This window comes from Apis mellifera, linkage group LG7 (assembly GCF_003254395.2).
Source record: "Apis mellifera strain DH4 linkage group LG7, Amel_HAv3.1, whole genome shotgun sequence".
NCBI classification, from domain to species: Eukaryota; Metazoa; Arthropoda; class Insecta; order Hymenoptera; family Apidae; genus Apis; species Apis mellifera.
This window is the reverse complement of record NC_037644.1, coordinates 5,605,171-5,632,500: the sequence shown is the minus strand read 5'-3', so window position 1 is coordinate 5,632,500 and position 27,330 is coordinate 5,605,171. Positions and strand designations below refer to the sequence as shown.

The following is a 27,330-nucleotide window of genomic DNA, read 5'->3' as shown; positions in this document are numbered from 1 at the left end:
TTTTTGGATAAATAAAAATTATTATTTTTGAATTTATTAAATTAAAAAAAAATAAAAATTAAAAATATAAAATATATAAAATGTATATTTTGTAAATTTTATAAAATTATAGAAATGAAAATTTGTATATAATTCGTAATTCGCAATTAAATATCGCAAGAATCTCAATTATTACAAAATTGATACGTAAAAATTTCAGAATTGTTATAATAAACTTAAGATAAAATGATTATAAATCGATATAATATTATTAAAATCAATTAATATTATTAAAATCAAATAAAATTATTAAAAATGAAAATCAAAAGACCAGAACCATTATATTCAGTTGATTAACCATTATTTTAAGATAAGTTTAATATTATAATTACATATAATTACATTATTGTATTATTCAATTGTATAATAATTTCAAGAATCGAAATCGACAAATATCATAACTATTTTCCATTCTCTTTTAGATTTATTTTCGCATATATGATGTAGTAAATATTGAATTAATTATAAAATTCATTAAAATTAAACTTCATAAATTATTGTGAATTATTATATACATATATATATATATATATATATATATATTACTGTTTATTTATTGAATGTTTGAATTTTTAATCATTTTTTTCAACAAAGCTTTATAAGAACACTTATATTTCTCATCTATGTTACTTGTATTTTCAGATGAATATAACTAATTGCACATCATCATCGAAAAATACCAAATTTTATTCATTGATAATACGAAAATTGAAAGAAAAAAAGTTTCGAAAAATTTCGACAAAATATAATTTTATGATAAAAATGATAAGAATAATAATTATTTAATGTATTTTGTAAAATTGAAATTTATATATTTTACGACTCGTTGTTTTTGAAAAATCAAAATCAAAAAAAAATTTAGAATCATGCAAACTGACTAAATTTAATTCGAAACTTGAATTTTCTTGGCTATTCCATTTTTAGTACAATACAGTAGTAACGAAGACACAATACCCGCTCTTTGATATTGATGGTATTTATGGCGTTTTTCTCGCATCACAGTTACACAGACGTAGATCAGCATCTTTGAAATACATTTGATGGTATGGTATGTGTCTTGATTGTGATCCGGTATAATTATTTCTACATCTTATCACAAGTAATCGTCGATCCTCCCGCTCGTCCTTGATATGTGGGACTTCTGTAACAAGAAAAAATGTATAAGTTATTTACTGTTTCCGTATATTCATGTTTTATATGTTTATAAAAATGAATACAATCGAATTTCTTTTTATATAAACTTTAGAATTCAAAATTGTTCATATAATCAAGTTTATATAATAGGAATCTATTAGCTATAATTTTTCGTCTAATAAATAATTCATATAAAATAATTTTACGAAAATCAATAATAATATATTAAATATTATAAATTTAGACAAAATTTTTCAAATATAATAATTATTTAATGCTTAATGAATTAATTTTTTATTTATATTTGTATTATAATTGTAATAAATATTTTTAATTACATTATATTATAAAAACGTTTATATAAGTGATGTTCAATAGTATTTTAAATAATAAAAGCTCAGCTAAAATTCAAATCAGATATTATGTAAAATTTCATTCTTATAAATATTTTTATTGTATATTATATGTATATTTTTTATTGTTATTATTATAATTAACATTGACTATTGCTATTGTAATTAATCTAGGATCTATATTTTAAAATATATTTTGAATTGTAATATTATCATAAGTTTTGAAGTAACTTAATATTAATATTATAATAAAAATTATTTTTAATTTTTCCAATATTTTTTATTCATAATAATAATACTACGAACTATATATATCATAATATATATATTCTTTTTGAATTTATTTATAAGCTTTTTAATAATAATAACTTAATTCATTATCTCATTAATATTATCTATTAATTTTTTTGTTAACTTATATTGAATTAATACATTCTTGTTGTCTCTAATATATTTCTTCATTGCATATCATAATCAAAGTAAAATATAAGTATTTATATATAACCTTTTGTTTTATTTATACATTATTTATCAGTATCATTTTATACAAAAGATTTGAAACCAAAATTAAATCTTATATTTATTTTGATGTTGAACATAAAAATTATATAATAAATATTTATATTTATGTTCTATATTTTTATTGAATACTTTTTAAAATTGAATATATTTTTAGTTTTTAGAGATTATTAGATTTTATTTAATTATATAATTTTATTAATATTAAGTTTATATATTCTACAATGTTTTTAATATTTGTATATCTATGTAATATCTTTATATCTCCTTGTATAAGTTAAACTTGACTTAAGATGAATCTATGTTTTATAAGTCTGTATCGATTCAATTTGATAATCATTTTTGAATTAATTTTTATTATCTAGATAATTTAAAATTAGATATCAATAAAATAATGATGAATAAATAATCGATATTTCAAATAACAAATAAATATTTTTGTTAGTGGCATATGTTCTTTTCAATATGATTTGATATATGATATGATAGTTCAAAACTATTTTATTTTTTACTATTTATTATTTACTATTTAATAATATTATTTAAATATTTTGCATTTAATTTGAATCTATACATTATTATCATACATGTTAAAATAATTTACAAGGAGAGCTGTCAAAATTACAAATTTAAATTATTGTTATATATTATATATATTATATAAAGATTTATTATATAGATTTATTTACACTATTTTACTTTCTGCCAAATCCACTAATTAAAATTAATTTTCGAATATTTTCGATTTTATTTTATAAATCATAGAAAATATGAAGATAGAAAAGATGAAGATATTTTTCTTAAATAGATCAAATAATAAAAGATTTATCAATTGTTTAAAGAATTTAAAAAAAATTATAGACAATAAATATTTATTTATATTTTTTAAAATTCATTTTTTTTTCCATAAAATTTAATGAATTAAAAAGTTTATGAAACTACTATGTATATAATTGTATATAATAAATAATATAATATAATATATATAATATATATATATATATATATATATATATATATATATATATATTATAATATATTATATAATATATAATAAATATATAATAAATGTATATAATATGTTCATAATATATTGTGCAGTTTTTTAGTTAAATCAAGATTAAATTGTTAAGTTATTATTATACTATTAATTTTTTTTTTAAATTTCATTTAATATCATTTCCTCTAAAAATTTGATATATCGGAGAAAACTGATCTGTAAAGATTTCTAATTATTTGATTTGCTTTCATTCTTACCAAGTTTTAATTGATATTACTTTTATTCATTTTTTTTTCATTTCTAAAGAAAATACATAAATTAGAACACTATTTGTTATATAAAGTGTTAATATATAAATATATTTATAAAATTCTTTTAGATAGGATTTCAGATCGAGACTAAAATACAAAACGAAAGTATTTATTTAAATTATATATATATTTAAGTTATAAACAATAAAAATTTATGAGATAAAACAATATAAAAACAAAATAATGATATAATGGAGATAAAAATATTTTATTTTATTTTTACTTTAATTTTTTAATACAAATTTTAATTATTTATTTTTTTATTAGTATATAGATAAACAATATAAAAATATCATAAATATTAAGAAATTATCTTGATATATGATTTTATTTTTAATTCAAAAATTCTCTCAAAGTGGATATATAATTAGATATCATCGATTAAGAATACCACTTGAATAAATATACTTAGTTTGTCAATATTTGGTATGAAATTATCAAAGAAATTTAAATTCGGACGATTTTAGAAAAACAAATATTGCAACTATGATGAATATATTCATAATAGCTAAGTCAATTTAAAATAACTGTGATTTATGCAAAATATTACATATTTATTTCGTGATAAAATTTTTTATATTAATCATTTGTTTTAATCGTCAAATATATAAAACAAGATGAAAAATAATATATAATACCGAAATGATGATATATTTAATATTGTAATAAAATATATACAATTAAGGAAAGAATATGTTCATTTTAGATATTATATATATTGAAAATATCTTGTAAATATATAAAGTTTTAAATTTATATATAGTATATAAGAAAAAGATTAGGATTTATATATGAATGCATAAAAATAAATGAGAAAAAATTTAAATATAAGATGATTTTGTTCAATATGATAAATTTATAAAAAATTAAAATTAGAAATTAAAATTTTTAGAAATTAAAATTTTTTAAGTATAATATTAAAATCACATACTTTTTTATTTATATAATGTCTAATAAAGATTTTGGAATTATTTTATTCGTACTGCTTGTAATAAGAATCCAATTTTTAATAATTTTTTAGTCTTTTTCAATTCTTTAACATCACTAAATTGTCTTTCATTCACATGTATCCTTCTTGACAACTCAGTTCAAACATTTTTATTAATATTCCGGTTGAGACATATCCGGGCCATTTCAGAATTATTACATTTTAAAAGTAATATGTTCAAATAATTTTATGTTACGTATTGTATTATTATTTCTTTAAAAACTATACTTACTTGTCTGTAATACATATCGTTTATTGTTTAATTAATCTTCGATTAATTTAATATATAATTAGATATCTGATTTATATGATTTTATAGATTATTTATGTGATTTTAAAAAGAATTAATTTCAATATTGATATCACCATTTGTAAAAATAACAATTAGAACCTATTTTCATCACTGGGAAAATTAAATATTTCCATTTCTTTTTCCAAAAAATATGATCAAGCAAACTTCAAATAAGTTTCCTTATATTTCTCATTTATGGACATTCATTGTTTTCGTTCTTTGCGTTTAACATTTTAATTGCGGACAATTTATTTTCTCTATTGTAGAATATTATATACATTTTGTTATTTAAAATTCTCCTTCTTTAGTGATTCTCATCAAATAAAAGATATATATCATAAAGCGTAATTATCTATTTAATATATTTTTCTTACAAGAATAAAATCTTTTAGCTTCTTTTCATAAAAATTTTTAGATTTTTTAAAAGATTATTTATAATGATTATTACATAATTATTTTATAATTTTTGTAATCATATAATATCTTAATGAAATAACAAAAAAATTATTTTTCTTTATTTATTATTTCATGAGTTATAATATATTTATAATATATCAATGTTATGAATAAAAAAAATTTATTTTTGATTATTAATTCTTGATTCTTAATTTATTGATTGAAAAGAAAGGAAAAAAATCTACGTCAAATAGTTTTTAATTTTTAATTTCAATGTTTTTCTTAAATTTAGCTTAATTTAGTAATTTATGTTCTGATTTCTTTTTAAACTTCTTTCTTGCATATTATACTATATAAATTAAATATTTTTTAATATACCTACTTATTTATTTATTAATTAATTATTTACTTATTTCTTAATATATTTTCTTTTTTATATATTATATATGAGTATGTAAAAATATATTTTCTTTTTTAAATATATGAAATATTCAAATATGTAATGTATAAAATATTCAATAATAGGTATATATAACAGGTTATTATATTATATAATAGATATCTTACTACTATATTTGTTACTGTCTATTTAAAAATTTTAAATAATATTTTTTCTTTCTTTCTTTTAATTATATTAGTTTTATTCCGAAATTTAAAAAATGAAAAAGAAATAAAAAGAAAATTGGAAAATGAAATTCTTTAAATGAAATTTCTATATGTGAATATGATATATATGACAAAATCCATTTTGCCAAGATTTTTTTTTTTCAATATATTAATTTATCTATGATCGTTAAAAAATGTTGACGTAGAGAAATGATTTTTTAAATTCATTAAAAAGAGAAGAATTGAAAATGATATGTATATTAATAAAGTAACAGAAAAATTGTTAAAATATAAACAAAAATAAAAGCATGACGGAAGAGATGAAATAAAATATTTTAATAATTCAAATGAAATGTGAAATTCAATTAAGATACATTAATTAATTTTCAAAATAAATAGAAAATTAAATTCGAAATATTTCAAAATGGACATTTAAGAATGAGGATAATGGTAAATAATATATAATAATATATAATAATATATAATAATAATAATATATAATATATATATATATATTATAATATATATATTATATATATTATATATATATTATATATTATATATATATATATATAATAATTTATTTTTTTTATAAAAAATTATTTATTTTTTTAAAAAGATTAGAATTTTATAATTTTTTGAATAATTTTTTTTCCCTTTATTATATTCTTTAATATTGGAAATATTATATTAAATAATTTTTATGAAAACAATGTGATAGAAATATAATGAAAATAATTTTAATTTATTATCGTTTTAAAATTTTTTATCGTTTTAAAATTGTTTATAATTTAATTAATAAATAATAATAATTTAATAAATAAGTTATCAATCAATTTTTATATATTAATTATTTTATATTATTAATTTATTTTGTATATAATTGTTTTGCTTTTAGAATCAAGACTGCAAAAGTATTCAATGAATATATTTACACCCTGTATAAATAAAATTCAATATATAATATTGAAAGTATTTTTTTTAATATCTCGAATAAATACCTAAAATTGAAATTTAACATTTAAAACCCATTTTCTTTTATGACATTCTCTAAATTTCATGTCAATCGACAGTAGTCAAATTGAGCGATTTAATTCATTAAAATTAAAAACATTTTTATATCAACTTTTTTCAATGAAATATAATATACAATAATTATTATGTGTATTATTTTATACAAATAAAATATATTTATATACATACATATTTTATACAATAATAAACATATAATAAATGTGTATACATACATATTTTATATGATAATAAATGTTTAAATATAAATTATAAATAATTATTTATATTTATATAACAATTATATATTTATATGCGAAACATTAATATATATTATAAGAATATAATATATATTATAAGAAAGTCGATTCTAAAAATTAAAATAAAAATGTCGAAGGAGCTTATTTATTAAATTATTAAATTATATTATTTATTAATTATTAAATTATTAATTAAATAATTTAAGTTAACGTTAGAAGCGAAGAAAAAATAGCATTGTAACAAATAGTAGTAACAAAGCAGTCTCACTTCCTTTTTATTTTATTTAATTCATAACTCAGAACTTAATAAATAAGTTTTATTATAACATTTAAGCCATCGATTTTTGCGAGAAAATCAATATCAATTTTTGTATTTTGTTTTTTAAAATCAAGCTTCCAAAGATATCTCACGAATATTATATATATTACTATATATAATAAATAATATAATAATAAATAATAATAAATAATATAATAATTGTATTATATGTTGTATTGTATTAATACTATGTATAATAATTTATAGATATAAAATATAGATGTGTCATGGTTTATGTTATAGTGTATTACAATGTTTATAAGCTTGAATCGATTGCTAATATCAACTAGTATATTAACTAATTTTAATAAAAAAAGAAATGTTTAGATTACAATTAATAGTAAATCGTTCAAACATTTATTATAAAGTTTACTATTATAAAGATTATTTAATATCTTTATATAATAAATTCAACAAATAATAAATAATTTAGCAAACTTTTAAAACTATAAAAACTATAAAAACTTTTGAATCAATAAGTTTAGAATAAAAAAGAGTTAATACTTTTTTGTAGAGATTAAAAAATTTCATCTATTCTGATTCTGTGCAATTGCATTTTCCAGATGCATAAAACTGCGTAAAGTTATATTCAAATTATATTTCATTGAACATTGTTTAATATTGATTTGAACAATAGTTTTTTAACTGGTTGAAAAATATAACTTGTTTTCTATGATACATTTTAAAATAATATAATACATAATAAATAATAATAATTGATTAATTTGTGGATATAATTATATATTCGGTTATAACTACAATTCTATTTTGCTTTTAGAATCATTAGATACATCCATATGTTTGTATTTATTTAACTACTCGATTTAAAAAATATAATAAATGTTTATAAAATATAATAAAATCAAACTTTTACAAATTCTTTTTTCCATTTGTTAGATTCTTTTTTGTTCTTTAGCCGTTACTTAATCGTCAACAAAACGATTCTATATAATCGTCACATTGTGTGTGATATAAAAATTACTCTAAAAATAAAAGATGAGTGTTTACGGAATTCTTTTTAATTCTTTTTTTTTTATTATAAGCATAAATCTTTATAAAATATAATAGCGTTAAAAAAAATACTGAATTTATTTTGAAGTAGAACAAAATTTTCATGAAATATTATATATAATTATAAAAAATATTAATTATATATTAATTTTTTTTTTAATATCAATAATTATAAAAAATGCATAACAAAGAGATAAAAAATTTTTAGAATATATTATATTTTTAATGAAAAAAAATGTAACATCTTCTTTAAAACATAATAATTATTTTGGGAATTTTGGGAATATAGTAGTTCTATAATAATTCCTAATATTTGTATAACAATTTTTATTCTAATTAATATATTTGTAATTCCTAAAATATAATTAATAATTTCTAAAATATAACACACATCATAATTTATATTAAAATATAACAAATCATAACATATAATACAACATATATAAATAATAAAAAAAAATATCAAAGCATTATTTTTCACATATTATATTTAACAATAAAAATTTTTTAATTTAAAAATTAAAATTTTTCAAATTAACTTTTGAACTATTGTGTATTACATACAAAACTGCAAATTTATTATCTTCATGCTCAAATCATGTTCAATATTTTATATTTATCTAAATCATTTTTTAAACAAAGAAAATTTTCAACATAAATATTAAGAGATCGAAGAAGATATAGAATATAAATATAGTCTTTCATTAATTGGTATGATTTATAATTAATTATAAAAGTATCTGATCTTCGATATATTCGGTATATTTATATATATAAATATAATTTATAAATATAATTTTATATTCATAAAAGAAAAATAAATTCGAAATTTACTTTCAATAATTATTTGTTTTCTATATTAATAATTTAATTTAATGAAATTGAAATAGCATTCAATTAATTCGATTAATAAAATAAATATAACGAAAGATTATTTTTGAGCAATTAAATAAAATTTTAAGTGATTGAATATCTTTATATTCAAATATATAATATATTTTTAATGTTCTATCATGATGTTCTATATGATTAAATTCTATATCATTAAATCAATGAAGATCTAGTAAAAAAAAATCTTTTTCTAAAATAAACCATGATTTAATCAATCAAGTTATTTTTTCAATCATTAAATAATCAATATTATTTAATCAATTAAAATTTAATCAAAGTTTTTTTTTCGTATGCATTAAAATAATAAAATATATCAAATCGAATTATGGGCGTTAAAAGTCAACCATTCTCTTGAAAAATGATAGTAAAGTTCCGTTAGTTCTTCCAAAGGAAGTTGTCCAAAGAAAAAAGTCCAGTAGTGTCAAATGTGATAAACGCAGAAACTACAAATGTGGAACAGATCTGCATTCCATATACCGTATTTCAAACGTTTTGTTCAAAAGTTGGCGAATCAAATAACTATGGAGATAACCACTTTCATGTATAAAATAAATTGTAAAACTTGACGTAGTTTTTTTTAAAGAATGAAAGAGTTTAGCATCATTTTGTCTTTTAGATTTGCAATGACTTTAACAATTTTTCTTATATATAAATTTTTCTTCATATAATGTTTCGAAATTAGCGCATAAAAAATCTAACGCTTTTTGATTTGTAGAAATCAATGATAATATTTCAATTTATCATCATTAAATTTTTCATTATTAAATATTACTAAAAAAAATATATATTTGTTCTTTCTATGAGTTTTTTTTTCCTTTTAAAATTATTTTGTTTCAAAATTTGTTATATTCAGCAATTAGGAATAAAAGTAAGAGCTCAATTGAATTTTTAAATGGAATCATGAATTTTGAATGCGATTAAAATTTATATAAATATGTGGAGATTTTCTGAAAGATTTTTAAGGAACAAAAAGCTTTAGGTTATATTATATTTGTTAATCATATAGATAAATTAGAATTTATGATGACTAATAAAAATTTTTGAAATTTTTTAATCAATGCAGAATTAATACTCAAATTCTGGCATAATATCGATATTACCAAAAAATTATTTTAATTAATATAAAATTTATTAATATAAAAATAATGATGCATTTAAAAAATGATTCAAATTATAATTTATAAAATATTATAATAATATTTAATGGCAAAAATTATAAATATTACAATAATATTTATTTTGCCAAATAAATATGATGAATATTCTAAGATAATTTTTGTTTGTAGATTATTTTGTAGATTATATTGTAGATTATTATATAACTATATTATTATTATTTTTTGAGTTAATTTCTTAAATAAAGAAAAAAGCATAAATAAAACCTTGTAACATTCTACTTTTATTAATAGTGAATTTTTAATACAAAATTTAAAATATTAAATAATATGATTTAATATTAAAATTTTTCATGACCAAATTGTTATATGTTGAAAATCTACTATTGATTTGAAATTTTTTCTGAACATATGATAAATCTTTTATTATTTTTCATGATATATTTTCCAAATTGAAGAATAATCTTCTGTTACATAATTAATAACATAATTATTCATTCTGTGTTTTTTATTCTTTTAACTACAAAATATAAATATATTAATGTTATATAAATATATTAATATTCAAGAATGGAACTTTAATATTAATTTTCAATAATTTTGAATTTATAATTGCTTTAACATTTTTCATCTTTATAATGCATACATACTGCATAATGCATATATAATTCAAGAAAAACAAAAATTTTTTCTATATCAAATTTGTGAAAATTTTTTTTAAAGATTTTAATCAAACATCTTTCCAAAAATTTAGAAATATAATTGTGATAAAATATTCATAATTATAATGTAATATTAAAACAATGTCTGTAATATGTGTACTTAAATTAAATGCAATGTAATGAAAAAATATATTTTTATTTTAATTATAAAAATTAACGTAAAGAATAAATAAGATTAAAAGAATATGCAAAAGGGCGATTTGGATATAGATTTTTGAATTGTTAGCTAAAAGTCCTAGGTTCAACTTCTAATTCTTTGTAGGTCTATTCATATTTTTCCTCATTCTTATTTTTTCATTCTAGTACTTTTAAAGGAAATACTTGTTTTTAGTAATTACAAAAATAAAAAATAAACGAACTTCGAGTTCCGAGTTTTAAGTAGATCCACTTATATTTTTCTTGGTTTTTACTATTATGAAAGCACTTAGCAATTAGTAAAAAGCAAAAAGTAAAAAGCAAATCTAAAAATTGCTTATTTCATTTTTAATATTAGTTTTAATATTAAAAACAATCAATTCCTTTGATTAAGATTACAATTAAAGATAAAGTATCAATATTTATTCTTATATTAAGTATCAATATTTATTCAGTTACATATTTTCATGCTTATTTCCATATTTAGACAACATACTTTTATTTCATTCCTCGATAATAAATTATAGTATAAATGTCGGTATTCTTGAAAGATCATGCAATCACTGCAACTGATTTAACGATCCACGTCTTACATTCATCTTTTATATTATCGTATGTTTCTCTTCCTAGAAATTAACGGTTGAAAGTATCAGAGAAAGAAAAATATGATAAAAACTTTACACATAAGAATTTGAATAGAATTTGAAAAACAACAAATACACCTGATGCAGTATCTATATTTGTATCAATTTCACATTAACATATAAACTTAGAACTTTGAATTTCTAATATCCTTCAATTGAGATAAAACTTTTGAAACTTATAGTCCGTATTCAAAATTTGCATTTCAATATTCATAAATCTAAAATTCTTCATTTCTTTAAAATCTCTATATTTTTATATAAAAATAAGAATATAAGATGCTATAATTTATTATGAAACATCAATATTTTCTATAAAGATTATATTGCAATAACAATTAAAATTAGTAGATGATAACATTCATAAAATTATTATTTATATTATTATTTATATTACTATTTATATGAATAATTATTTCATTAATACATTTATTATTTATTATTATTTCACTAAATATGTTTTATCTTATAAATTTATATTTATTTACAAAAAAGATTTATATAATACTAAAAATAAATTATTTAATCAATTTCTATTAATTTCAATCGATAAATTTTTCATATTATGAATTAATTTTATCATTTAAATGAAATATTAATAAATTATTTTTATTTAAGTATTTAAGTTAAGTATTAATTTTTATTTTATTAATTTAAGTTTTTTCGAATGTAGAATATTTCTAATATGAAATCGTATACTATTTTTAATAATATATATATATATATATATATATATATATATATATATATATATATAATTAAAATAGCAACACATTTTTGATTTATTTTTTGTATGCTAATGATATATTTTCACTTTTTAAATAGCGTTATTGTAAAAATAAACTATTCAATACATAAAGTAATAAATGAACTCATGAATATTGTGGAATGCTGCATTTATTTATTCAAAAATTGTTTTAAAAAGATATAAATATAAGTAATTCTTTAATTTTATGTGGCATTTGTGATTTTTAATTTTAATTTTAAACAAAATCTCATATTAGAAGCAAATTTTTATAATAAATAAAAACATCTATAAAACTAATCTTTTTCCTAAATAACGTAATAAATATACAATATAATATAAAAATATATAAAATTTTTCCTTTTTCTATTATCTAATATTTAATTAAATATAGATTCTCATATCTATATATCATTATAGAAATTTTCAAAGACATGTCATATATTCCACCTCTCATCATAATTTCATAACTAATGGATCATCAATTCCGTTTGCGCATCGCGCGGTACGCAACGAATGACAAAAAACGATCGAATACTTGCTCGACGAAAAGCATCGATGAGCAGCTTCGTTTAACTCGAAGTTGACGGGCTGATGGAGGTAGAGGCGAGAAGAACGAGTAGCAGCAGCAAACAGACGCAAGGAAAGAGGGATGAGAGAGAGAGCGTGCCGTCGTCACCGTCATCGACGTCGTGGCCGTGATTTACATGCAGCCCAGAGGCCGTTGTCGCGGTGGCTTTTACCGTTCTCTCCGGTTCTCTATTCTAAGCTTCTGGCCGCGCCACTGTTCCTCCATGTGCATCCGAGTACGCGCTAGTAGAAAAGGTTGGCCACCTCAGCGGATTGTCGAAATCCAGGAATTGGGTTTCGTGTTGGCGTGTTATTACGTTGTTTATGAGCACGGGAACGTAGCGAGACAGGGAAGAAAAAGTATTCACGAACGCACTGGGCAATATTTACCGGTCAAGCGACATTGTACCAGGATTTTTCCAATGGGACGAGTTTTATATGCTCGGCTGATCCACTTTGCTCTCGAACCACGACCAATCGCCGTACCGCTTTGGCATGCTACCAATGACTACCAACGAACCACCGTGTTTCATTTGTTCCTAACATGTGAGTTCTATTTCCTTCCCTTTCATCTTCTTGTTTTTTTTCTGCTTTTTCATCATCTTTTATCTATACAATAAAATCTCGTTTATTCACACCCTGATTACGTATGAACAAATCGATGTTCAAATATATGAATTTACGGCTGAGATTTTATTATTTGAATCAAAGATCGAATTGAATTTCAATTATATGAAAATTTGTTCTATAAATATTGTTACGTTTATTTGGTGTAAATGTAAAAATAAAATATTTATTTAGAAAACGATTAATCAATATATAACAAGATTAATTATTATAATTATTATTATTATAATATTTTTTTATGTAATGATATAGAACTAAATTCATCGAGTTGTAAACTAGAAATAAGATATATATTTTCAACAAAAATTATGAAAAAGATGTTTCTATACAAAAATTGTTTTGTATAAGTTGAATAGTTATATAATATAAATATCTATAAAAAAATATCTAATGAAAAATTATTTATGCCAAAAATATAGGTACATTGTTTAATTGAAAATTCCTAAAATAATTTCAAATAAAATTTTCTATGAAAATATATAAAATATCACATCTTTATAAATGTATTCAGTTAAAACAGATATTTTTAAAAACAAATATTTTTCTTACGTTATATGTATCATAATGTATGGAAAATAATATGAAGAATAAGTACCTATATAAAAATAATCAAAAATAATGTTTTAAAAATATTCTTAAATTTTTAAAAAGATATAAATTTTTTGTTGATTTCTAAATAAATTCAAAATTTTCTAAAATTTAATTCTTATTATTCAAATTGATAAAAAAAAAATAAAAAAAAATAACTAAAGAATCTCTATTCAAATTATTTAGACAATAAAATTTTATCGTATCATTGATTTAATAGTTTTGAACATTTTAATTTTTTATTTTTTTCTACATATTTTCATTATTTTACATTATATTTACATATATATTTACATTATTTTTACATATTTATATTATTATATTTATTATATTTACATTATTTTTATATAAGATAAGTATTTTAATCTTATTGCATATTATTTTTATGCATATTTTCACACATTTTCACGTAAGACAAGTAGGTCATCCCTATTACTAACTGACAAGAGTGTGTGAATTTTCATGAAGAGCTACTCTGCACGATGAAAATGACGAGATAGGCGACGAGTAGTCTTGAAACCAGCGCAGCAGGTGAAAGGTAAAGGACTGGATTGCGTGATGAGATACATTACGAGCGATTACTCCTGTTTCTCCTGTTAACTCCCTCGCGCACGCGGCGTAATGCGTTATTAAACAGCTGTTTCTAGGAGTCTGATGGGAAACTCGCGTAAATTGCTCGTTTGAGAATTGTGGATGTCCTTTGATTATTCGAATTATTTGTCATTTACGAAGAATATGCACATATGTTGAAAAACATTGGATTTTTATTTTTGATATTAATTGATTAATAACTGTTATTATTTAACTGCTATTATAACTATTATTATAATAATTTTTATAACTATTATTATAACTTTTTTTATATATTTAGTATATAATGAATATTGACATATGATTTAAAACATAATTTTTCAAAATTGGATTTATTTGTTATTGAATTTTAAAAAGTTAGAAATTAGAATTATTTATTGTATAATTAAGATATAATTAAATATCACATATTTACTATATAAAATAAATTTAAAAAAAATTGCAATTTGTAAAGAATCGTGAATAAAGTAAAAGATTTTTTTATCTAAATCTTTAATGAAAATTTAAGAAATAGATTTTGAGTATTTATATCAGTTATATTTAAAAATTTTATTGAAAAATTTTATTAAAATCAGTTACAAATAATTAAAAATTGCAATTTTTTCACAACTTTGTTCATATCAATCAATGAAATTAATACATAAATTTTTAGAATATGTTTTTCAAATTTTTATTACAGATTCAGTAAAAAAAATTATAGAAAATGATCTTCAGCATTTCTCCAATTTCGATGAATTGCAATTTTTTCAAAATTTTTTTTAAATATAAATAATAATAAATAACTATAATAAATATAATAATTTAAATATAAATAATAATAAATAATTCTATATATATAATAAACTAATCTGTGTAACTTTTCAACACAATATTTAAATCCACGATAATTAAATCCAATTTTAAAAACATCATCATGTTTTAAAAGATATGCCAATAAAACTACTACAATATAAATATTATATATATATGTAATATTTTTTGCTTAAAGTAAACACAAATAGACTAAATATCAGTTTATTTTATCATAAAAAAAAAGAATTGAATTTTAAATTCAATGAAAAAATTGAAAATAATTTAAGAATGAATTTTAAATTGATAATAATTCCAAACAATTGAACATTTTAAACTATACGTTTCAAATATTTCTGAATGATATCTTTGAAATGAATATTTCTGTATATTTTAATATCATATAATTTATTCTATTGTTTTCGATATTTTAAATCATTTATTATATATATTGATTCTTGATTTTAAAAATTATATATTTATATTTTTTTAAATTATATTTTTTTAGAGTTTCTTTTTTATTTATAGTCATTTTTTTTATTTATTTTTAATTTTTTTTAATTTCTTTTTATTTATTTGTCAGTGATTTTGTTTTATTATATATATTATTTTTATTTAATATAATAAAAAAATTCTGATTTTTAATTTTTTATAATATATTATAATATATTATATATATAAAATATTTTTATATGTTTATTATATTTTCAAGATAGAACAAACTTTATTTGAAATTTTAATTTATTGATATTTGAAATTAATTTAAATGTTTATCTAATCTTATTTTTGTCTTTTTAAAAAAATATCTAAAAAAGATATTAGTTGTATAATTTGAAATTTTTATGATATAAATTTTATTCTAAAAAGTTAAATAAAAGTTGTAACAAAGAAGATATTAATTACATTATTTGAATTATTTGTAATAATTCTACTAATAGTTCTACATTACAAATTTTTTTATTTTTGTAATTTTTATTAAATTTTATTTATTATTAGATTTTACAAAAAAATTTTCTTCTCTTTATTAAGTTCTTTTTATATTATAAATACTTTTTTAAAATTTTGATTTTCACCAATTCTATATAACTCTATATAAAAAAATTTAGATAGTTAGAATTACACGAAATAATTCATTAAAAATTAATCAAAATTTAAAATTAAAAAAAATATAATTTTATAGTAAAATTCTTCAGAAATATTATTCCAAATAATATTATCCTATGAATTTTCTTGCTTTATTTTCATAAAATTTCATAATGTATTAAAAAATTTCTTATATAATATTATTAATTCATCAATTGATTTTGTAACAATCGAAAACATATTATTTGCTGTTTTATCATGTTTAATTTGTTAAATACGGATTATTTATCGTAATTGAACGATTGAAAAATTCATTTAGAAACTATTTCTATCATATTAAAATTTTATTGTATTTAAATTTCTTATTAATTTTTTTTATCGTAAATTACAAAGAGAATTGTCAAAGAGCATGTGCTAGAGAAATGATATAGACCAATCCTTGTACATAAATTTCGTACTAGATCAAGGATTTATTATTAGCATAATTCCTTCAAGACTCTCTTCTTGATCCTGTTTCGTAATTTCATTCTGGTATGTCTTCTTTTCTCAGACAAGGTCCATTCTTATTCCCGTCACGGCTTTGAGTAGCGTCATTCAGGAGACGATATTTGAGTGTAGAAGTGAGGAATGAAATAGAAAACCGACGAATGAATATAAATGAAGAAGAAAATGAAAGTAATGGATGTCAAGAAATCGATAAGAACTTCATTTCGTTTCATGATTATTGTACTTGTTTCGTTTAATTTGAATCATTTTAATATTATGTAATTATACATGTATGCACTTAAATATAATAAAAAATGAAAAGAACAATTATGATTGTAAATCGTGATTTTAAAATCCAGTTTTCGATTTTAGAAATATATCGCAATTTTTCAAATGGTTAAACATATTGATATTAATTGATAAATCATATGGAATTAATTTTTCACGGGTTTGAAATTTCTGCGTTTACGTTAAAAATAGGTTATGGATTTTTTTAAATGTGTGACTTGTTAATCTAGATTATTTATTTATTGAAATTTTCATTGTATAAAAATATAAATATATATAATATATAGTGAAAGTATAAATTTGTTTCTATGAATTTTTATAAAATTGTGAGTAAGAAATTTATTTTTATTTCATATTTCATATTCAATATTTCATATTTTTTAAGATAAAAGTAAAATATCAAAAACATGATTTAAACTTGAAAATAAGAATTTTATATACAGATTATTAATATATTCTTATGATAGTTTGTTAATTCTAGAAAATAAACACAAAACTTGATTAATTATGTATATTATTTATATTATGTTGGTTTCCTAATCGATTATTAATAAAATTACTTCAATTCATGTTATATTTTGATTCACTTTAATTGTGTGAAAATCTCAACAATTCATTAGTATTGACCATTTTCATAAGATGAAAATTATATAAATTGAAATTTTCTTTATCGCATAATAATCCTTTTGAATTTTTAATTTTGTGTCATCTCTATTTCTTTGACTCTCTTCTTTGTTGAATTTCGCTTTTTCTGAATATCTTTCATTTTCATCAAATCATTTTATATTCTCTTATTTTGTTAAGCTATGCTCGAATCTTGAAAAAAACATAAAATATTAAAATTTTCATTCAAGTATTTAACGGATGATTGAAATATCGAATAATTTTTGACTCGATATTAATTTGTTATCATTTTAAAAAAATATTAGAAAGTAATATCAAATATATCTAAAATATTGGGCTATGTCAATAAAATAAAACAAATAAAAAATTTTTACTTAATAATTTTTTAAATAATTATTTGTTCCATATAAATAAAATATTTATTAAAAATAATATTTATTTAAATTTTCCATTAAATACATAAAATATATATAGGTAATATTCATTGAAAACTTTAAATAAATTTTAGTAAGTCTATCTTAATTTTAATCTCGCCTGTAATTAATTCTTAATTTTTTTTAATCATAATCATGGCATTGTTTATGTAAATTCGAGTTCTCAAGATTTATTAAAAGTCGGAAAAATTATAATTTCTGGAAGAATCGTATCTTGTTCAAATTCAAAGAACATCATATGCAATATTTGACAAATACGTTTCTGAATAACGTAGATAAAACTAGAGATAACGAAAGAAGAAAATATTTCCGAGATACATGGTAGATCCTAAAGTTCAACTAGGTATTCATAAAGATATAGGTTTTGATTAGAATACAGTTAGTCAAACAGTAACTTAAATTGCAAAATCTGTATCAAATGCCAAAACTGGATTTATTTAATAATACTGATTTATCTTTTAGTAATCATACAAAAATTATTCATTGGCTTCTTTTCCAAAATTTAAATCATTTAAATAACTACATGATTAAAATAATTAGTATAGATAAATTAATTTTGACATGTAAAATTAGTGGATAATCACATTTCAAAAAATCTATTTCTGTTATAAAAACAAAGCAGATATTTGAATCACAAATACTAATAAATACTAATAATAATATTTATTTAAGATTTACTTAGATTATACAAGATTTATTACCTAGTATTAATAAATGTATTAGATACATAAGAAATGTAAAATTTACTTTTACTTATATTTAAAACTTATAAGCATTTATTTATTTTTGTAATCCGACCAATGATATGATTCGACTTTCCATTCGATATAGAATTATTTGAGTATCACTAATATATTAGCACTTAGAAAATCAATACAAGTGAATTTAAATAGCAAAGGAGGAAAGAAGGGAAAAAATAGGGGTGGACATTCTGCTAGCATTTCGAAGAGCCAGTCATTCATATACTACACAAAAGCTCGCGCCACTCTTTGCCCCGAGAATGAAAGATCGGGCGTCGATGGTAAAACGTGCTTCTCCGGACTTTGCTAATGGATTCCGCACTCTGATTTCACCTTCTTCTTTTTCTCTTTTTTATCTTTTTCTTTTTTTTTCTCTCTTCTTTTTTATTCCATAGTTCACTTAAATCCCATGTACTTTCCATGTCTTTATCCAAGTGCGTGTATTTGGCGTTCTCGTGGAAAGCAATATACATAATTGAAACACCTCCAGAGAACTCTTTAGTTTCGATCTTCGGGTACAGAGGAAAAAAAATCCATTTATTGTGTATTTTATAACCGAACGCATCCGACTCTATTAAACCTGAAAGCAATTAAGCGTTCGTTTGTGAAAAGAATCGATACTTTCTCGTTCAATCGTCTTGCTCTTCCAAGGAAAAAGAAGAGAAGCGGAAATAAATTTAACACCATCATCCGTTTGTCATTGATAAGATAGAGAGATATTTTCTTTAGAGTACTTCAACATTTATTTCATCTTTTCCTTTTATTTTAGCGGTATAAGAAGATATCTGCTTTGTTTGAATCTAAAATTTTAACTTTTGGGATTGATGAATGAATCAGTGTTTGAACTTATTTATATCGTTTGTTTATGAAGTTTAAAGTTTAGATATAGAAATCCATTAAATTGATGTAATAAAACAAAAGATAAAAAAAAATATCAAGGAAAATGAAATTTTATGAAATGAAACATACATATTTATTTATTGCATTTCCATTGATCTGAAAAGTCTGAAAAATATAACTTTTTTATTTTTATATAATGTATATAATGTATATAATGTTATATAATGTATTTATATAACTGTATGTTTAATTATTTATTATAATTTTATAATTGTTATACTAAATTTTATAACTTCACTTTTGAAAGAAATTTTTTAACTATGAATGTATTTAGATAATCCGAAATAATATATAATTGAAAAAAGTTTTCGTACACTATTTTACAAAGAAATTCACATATCATAAAAAATTTGATTTTAATGAAATTTTTTTATGCAATTATTTTTCTGACAAAAAGTCTTTTTAACTGCGTGAAATCAATTCTCAAATTTTTATTATTTTTTTCATTTTTTATATACAAATTTTAAAAATATTTTTTACAACAGGATAATAAAATTGAATATTTTATAATTTAAAATTTTATTTTATTCTGTATCATTACAAAGTTATATTTTTAAAAAACGAAAATAATAAGTGATATTTCATTAATAAAAAAATCATATAATATGGATATTATGATACATATAATATAATATATAATATATATAATAAATATATATATATATATATATATATATATATATATATATATATATATATAATATATATTTACAATATTTTAAAACAAAATTATCATTTGTTTTGATTTAAACACAATCTATCAGATATTATTTAGATAGCAGTATTAGATAATATTATAGATAAATTGTTCTAAATATTAGAACGATATTTAAAAAATACAAATAAATATATAACTTTGGATTAGAAATTAAATTGTAGTTAATTTGATAATATCTAATTTTTCGGATACAATTTCATAGTATGAAGCATTGATTATCTCCCAATAATTCATTTTTATTATTTTAGGATTATATAACGAAGGAAATCCTATCTATCATCATTCCTTTAATACTCCAAAGTAATTAACTTTGTCTCTATTTAGTACTTAAACGAGAATCTCGTTATTGTGTTAATCTTCTACTAATATAGTTTCCAGGTAGTAATTAGTCATTGATATCGGTTTAAGACATTTAACGGATGCTTTCTATGACTAATCTCTTTAAATACTCTCGTTTAACTGGATATGTTTTATTTATAAACAGTTTGCAATAACAATACAGATTTATATTTCGGATTACTGTATCATATTTTATGACGATGTTCTTTCATTTATCCAGATTTCTATGCTAAAATGTAATAAACCTTATAATATATTTCTCTTTTTAATTTATATCGATTTAACATTTATTCCGGATGAGCTATGTGTAATTTATTAATAAATTTATACTACTAAATCACTGATTTAATTAATTATCAGCAAATTATTTTTATTGATAAAATTTACAAATATATGAATGAAATTAATTTTAATTCAAAAATGTCCTTGTATATGTTTAATTATTATATTGATTTATTTTTATTATTTCATGATAACCTTATATGACTAATTTATGTTACATCTATATTTACATATTGATTTATTTTTGAACATAAATAAAATAACTTTATCTAAGCACAAAAAATATTTTTATTATATTATAAATGCATATTTTCATTTCTAGAAAAATGATTAATGATATTTTATTATACATATATTATATTAATCTTATGTACCAAGAAATATGAACTAATATTAAACCATTTTATAAATAATGTAATTTTTTTAATTTAAAGATTTTATAATGATCATTTCTTGGAAAAAAATGTAATGGAAAAATTTATACACAGACTCTTTTGTTTAGGATAAGATAACAAAAATATTAAATAAATATTTCAATTTTAATCCATATTAAAAAGATTAATTATTTTACTATAATAATACATAGTAAATATCATTAATTTCCTCTCTATGTTGATTTACTTTATTTTATATTTTTTAAAAGAAATTCATTTTGTTTCATAAATTGATTATATCAAATGAAACATGATTATTTATTAATAGATTATTTATGAATGATTATAAAATGAAATAATAATAATATTAATTTTATAATTGTTATTTCTTATAATAATTAAAATATTATTGATTTTTTCATAAAGTACGTAAATATCAAAATTTTATTGTATTAAGTTTTACATTAAATTTATATATATATATATATATATATATATATATATATATATATATATATTTGAAAAATAATTATAAAACTAATTATAAGAAAATAATTATAAGACTCAAAAAAATAATTTTTTTAATAAAGTACAATTTATAATCTTAAAATATTAAGAAAAAAAATTATTTAGAAAAATAATTTGCTTAAATAATTTATTTTAACTATAATATAATTTAATAACAAAAGAATGATATACAAAGATTTATTATTTTTGAATAATGTTTTATTCAATATATTATATATTTTCTTTATTTTCAATTTTAAGTTTAAAATTAGTTAAATTAAAGAACTACTTTAGAACTATTGTATATTTTTGTATATTTTTTTCAAAATATTAATTTTATTTATTTTTAAGATTTTTATCAAAAATCACTTTGTCTCACGTTTAGTTTTTAATTAGGAAATAAAGAAATGAAACAATTATAGAAAATAAAAAAAAATGAAATTAATAAGTTACAATTAAGATAAGAAAATATTAACAAATTAAAATAAAATTAAAAAATAATAAAAATAGATTTTAGATTATTTATTATCTCTTAATTATCTCTTAATTAAATAAGTTAGAAGTACTGTATATTTTACGAGCTGTATACTTTATGATTTAAAACATTATTAATGAATTTTATTTTTTGATTCTATGAACGCCAATATGTATATATTAAGTAAAATTCTTAGCTTATAAATTATATTTCTTAAAAAAAATTTTAACATTAAAAATTTATGTGTATTTAACAATATCTTCATCCCAACTAATATAAAAAAATCGATAAAAATATAATAATAGTTTGATTGCGATAATCCAGTCAATTTATTGATAAGTAATATTTCTATAAGTAAAGTATAGCGTACCGTATTTGGTTGCAACGAAATCCATATACGGGTTACGTACAATATACGTATAATTCACCATTCTATGAGATTCTAGCGTGGAGTTATTAAGCTAGCACGAGCGGCCGTGTCCAATACCAAAAGTGATAGAATTTAATTTAAAAAATAGGTTTGTCGGTAGCATCGTCGCATAGAACGTACAATTTTTTATATTTTTAATTTTCACTGGAGAACGTCGTTTCTATCTATCACTGACATATTCCATTTCTTTTCAGTACAAACGAAGAGCGAAAGAGAGAGAAAAAGAGAGAGGGAGGAAGAGGGAAAGGGTACAGATCGGAGCTATCCTGTCGATGTATGATCTGGCCGTTGATATATGGTGGTAACGTGAGCAAAAATGTGAGGCCGATTGAATTACATTGAGTTACGTGTCGTTACGCAACGTACCTACGGACAGAGAGAAGCCTCGATAAATTTATAGTACGACCTTTTGGTTACGTTTGATTTTGAAAAATCGTCGCCGTTCAAAATTACGATCCCACCCACGCCCTGCGCGTTTTGGCACGTGCGCGTCGACTATATTTATTTGCCCCACGTGTTCTCTCAGAGAACATTTCATGCATCTCTCTCTCTTTCTCTCTCTCTTTCTCTCTCTCTCTCTCTCACTCTTATTCCTCTCGTTCACATTGCCTCTATCTACCTATTTCTCGGTTCCTCGATTGCTGATCTCTTTTTCTCTTTTCTTCTCTCTCTGTTTTCTTCGTTGATTCGGCATTCCCGATTTCGGATACCCCTGCTTTCCGGCAAAATATGCAGGCCGAAGAAACGACGCTTTATAATATCACGACTGACACTTATCGTTATGCATTCTTAAGTGATAAATCTCGAACGAGCCGCGGAAATGTTCGAAATTTCGGGGAAATCGCGGTCGTCGCGACGCGGATCTTCGACGCTTACAATCGGGCCAGGCGTTGATCTATATCTGTTCGTGATTGTGTAAGTGATATGTATTAATGTATAGTTTAATCTCTCAAATTTTCCTTAAAAAGTGATAATTTTTTTAATGATAGATGAAATGTAATTAAAAAAAAATAAGATATCTAATATATCTAATATCATTTGCAAGTTATTATTTTAATATAAAATAACTCCTTATTACTTATTTTTTTATTTGTTAATATTTTTTAATTATTCTTAGATTTGTAAAAGTTAATGATAAAAATAAATAAATAATTAAATAGTAGAAGTATTTATTATGATGTTTCTCGGTTATAAAGATTCTAAAAGATTCTTTAAAACAAACAGTTAAAAGTTGATATAAACAAATTTCAATTGAGATTTATTTATTAGACAATTGAAGTTTGCATTAGATGAAATAGAACGAAAGAATAGATAGAGCGAAGAAACTTTATCTCCGTTACACTTTATTTCGTTCCGTCTCCATTCTACTATCTTTATTCCACATCGTGTAAAATTAAATTGCTTACAAGTTAATAAATAAATTTCAATTGATATTTTTTTTATATTAAATTTTTTTATATTTATTTTGCTTTCTAAAATCAATAACAATATTCTATGAATATATTAATATTCTGTATGTCACGAATGATCGTTACGATTAAATGAATCAAAGAATTGGTGGAATATGAAAAATTTTTGAGAGAATATTGTCGCTGATAGATAAGAATAATAATATAATTATAAAATTGCGAATTTAATTATTTAATTATGTATTATTATAATTTTATAAAATATATAAAATAATATAATATAAATATAAGATAATAATATGATTATAAAATAAAAAACTATGATATCTAATTAAAAAAAATCTCTTTATATTTTTATTTCTCTTGATTTTATTAAAATTATTTCGATAATTGCATAAATTTAAGAAACAAGATTTTTTTAAATTATCGAAACATTCTCTCTATTTAAACAAATATTTTTTCATAAACTCCTACTAGCATACTAACAGAAATAAGTGAACTTAGCTATCTTCTTAGCCAGCAATACAATTACCAAGCGATAAGAACAAAGACTACTCACTGTCCAAAGTAGATTGAAAGAAAATCAAACGACAAAGAAAAGAGAACAGACTTCTGCACCGTTCGCCAAAAACCATTCTCTTCAAGTTCTAAGTTCACCATACCTTCGACACTATTGCCTCCTTAAAAGACATCTATTAATTCGACCGGTCATACAGGTCACGTGTACTCAACTTGAGAAATCAACCGATCGGTTCGAATAACGATTATTATCTCAATCCATCCCCAAACTTACATATCGTTCGATACCAGTTCAGGCAAGGACAGTGTTCGACCGGGAAAAGAAGGGGGGAAGCGCGATATCCCGGCAATTTGAGATAGAAGAATGCATGTGTGTGCGCCACGAAGGAAAGAGAAGAGGATAAAGAAAGATGCGGAGGGTTAGCCGGTCTCTTTAGATCGGATATGTGGATATCGTTGTGTACGTGTGCGCATGTAGTGGTGGTGGTGCCGAGTGAATAGGTAGGAAGATATCAGTGGGAGGGGTTGGCCACGTGGCGCCGCGGCGCGCCGTTCCGGCGCCGATGTCCCGCACACCCTGCGAGCTCAGTTTCACTTCAACCCCCATGCAGCCCAACCAGACGACGAACGGCTTTCGTCTCCAGGATTTGGCCTCGCCGCGAGACCAGCCTCTGCATTTCGCGCCGACTATATCGACCTCGTTTCCTCTATTGCCTCCCGCGCTAACTTCCCTAGCGCGACCTTCGACCTATACTCGGCCCACGACAATACTCGTTCGCTTCCGTGTCTGAATTTCGACGGACGACGACGTTACGTCGAATATCCGAGGATCGTAGAGCTTTCTCGTTCCCTCTTTTTCGATCTTTTTATCTTCTTGTCGCTCTTTCTTTATTTCCTTTGGCATAATAGGTATAACTAGTCGGCTGATATGGCAGAATAGATTAGATGTTTCGCAATGAGGCTTGGCGAAATGGCGGATCTAAAGGAGAGCGATGAGATCATTTTTATCTATGTTACGTTCTAAAAAATTTGTTGAGCATGTACTATTATATTGTCAATTGCTTATACTTGTTTATTTGCTTAGCAGAAGTTATTGAATATATGTTACGATGTAAAGTGTACATAATAAATAAAAGTTGTATTATAGATTTGTAAAAAAAAATATATATTCGCAAATATAGAAGATTTTATATTGTAAAATAAAATTATTTTTAATGTAATATCTTAATCTTAATATCTTTAATGTGTAATATTTGTTTTTTTTTATTTTTTAAAACAAAATATTAACATAAAAAACAAATTATTTAATTGTATAAACAAAATATTTAATTATATAATTATTTCAATTTCAATATAATAACGTATAGTATATGTAATATATATATATGTAAATAATTAATTTAATTATTTAATCTAATATTAAAATATAAATTATAAAAAAATTTTAAATCGTATAAAAAAAATTGAAAAATTTTATGTACCCATTTCCCTTTTTTTTTAAAGCAAAATTTTTAGATTCTTAATTAGATTTAGTTTGATTCAATGAATTATTTTTAAACATAGTAATGTGAAATTAAAATTAATAGGATTGAAATTGAATGTACATATTTGAGATTTGATTAAGATAGTTGACAAAGGTATAATTTGATAAGATTAAATATATATAAATATATAATATATAATATATAAATATATAATATATAATAATATATTTATATATGATATATATAATAGTATTTAAGAGAAAGAATACGGATCTCTAATTTTATTTTTAAATATAGATTTTTCAAAATTACTTCGAAGTAAAAGATTAATATTTATTAAGATAAATATTTCTATTCTGATCTAATATTATTATTGAATATAAACGAGAATAAAGATTTAACAATCAAATTTAATGGAATAAAATTAGAATATATTATAAAATTTAATTAATTTAGTTTAGAAAAATCGAAAACATCTTCTTAATTACATAATTATATTTTATTATTATTATTTTAAATCCCATTTAAATTCTTTAGTAAACAACTATTATTAGTTAACTAATTTATAAATTTCTGAATGATATC

The 27,330-nt window shown here is 20.4% G+C and overlaps 1 protein-coding gene across 2 annotated transcripts; it reads right to left on the bottom strand.

Annotated features, from left to right (window-relative positions):
* Positions 1–863: 863 nt before the first annotated feature.
* Positions 864–26,432, bottom strand: LOC102654482. Of its 2 annotated transcripts, none has more exons than XM_026442003.1 (2): positions 25,302–26,321; positions 864–1,180 (listed from the first exon to the last, which is right to left on the bottom strand). In XM_026442003.1, the coding sequence occupies exons 1-2, from the start codon at positions 25,375–25,377 to the stop codon at positions 1,017–1,019; spliced, it is 240 nt and encodes a 79-aa protein (XP_026297788.1). In that variant the 5' UTR covers positions 25,378–26,321; the 3' UTR covers positions 864–1,016. The 2 variants fall into 2 exon arrangements, with proteins under 2 accessions (XP_026297788.1, XP_006564214.1); XM_006564151.3 differs by lacking the exon at positions 864–1,180 and adding an exon at positions 19,149–19,888 and having other exon boundaries at positions 25,302–26,432.
* Between the last annotated feature and the right edge of the window lie 898 nt (positions 26,433–27,330).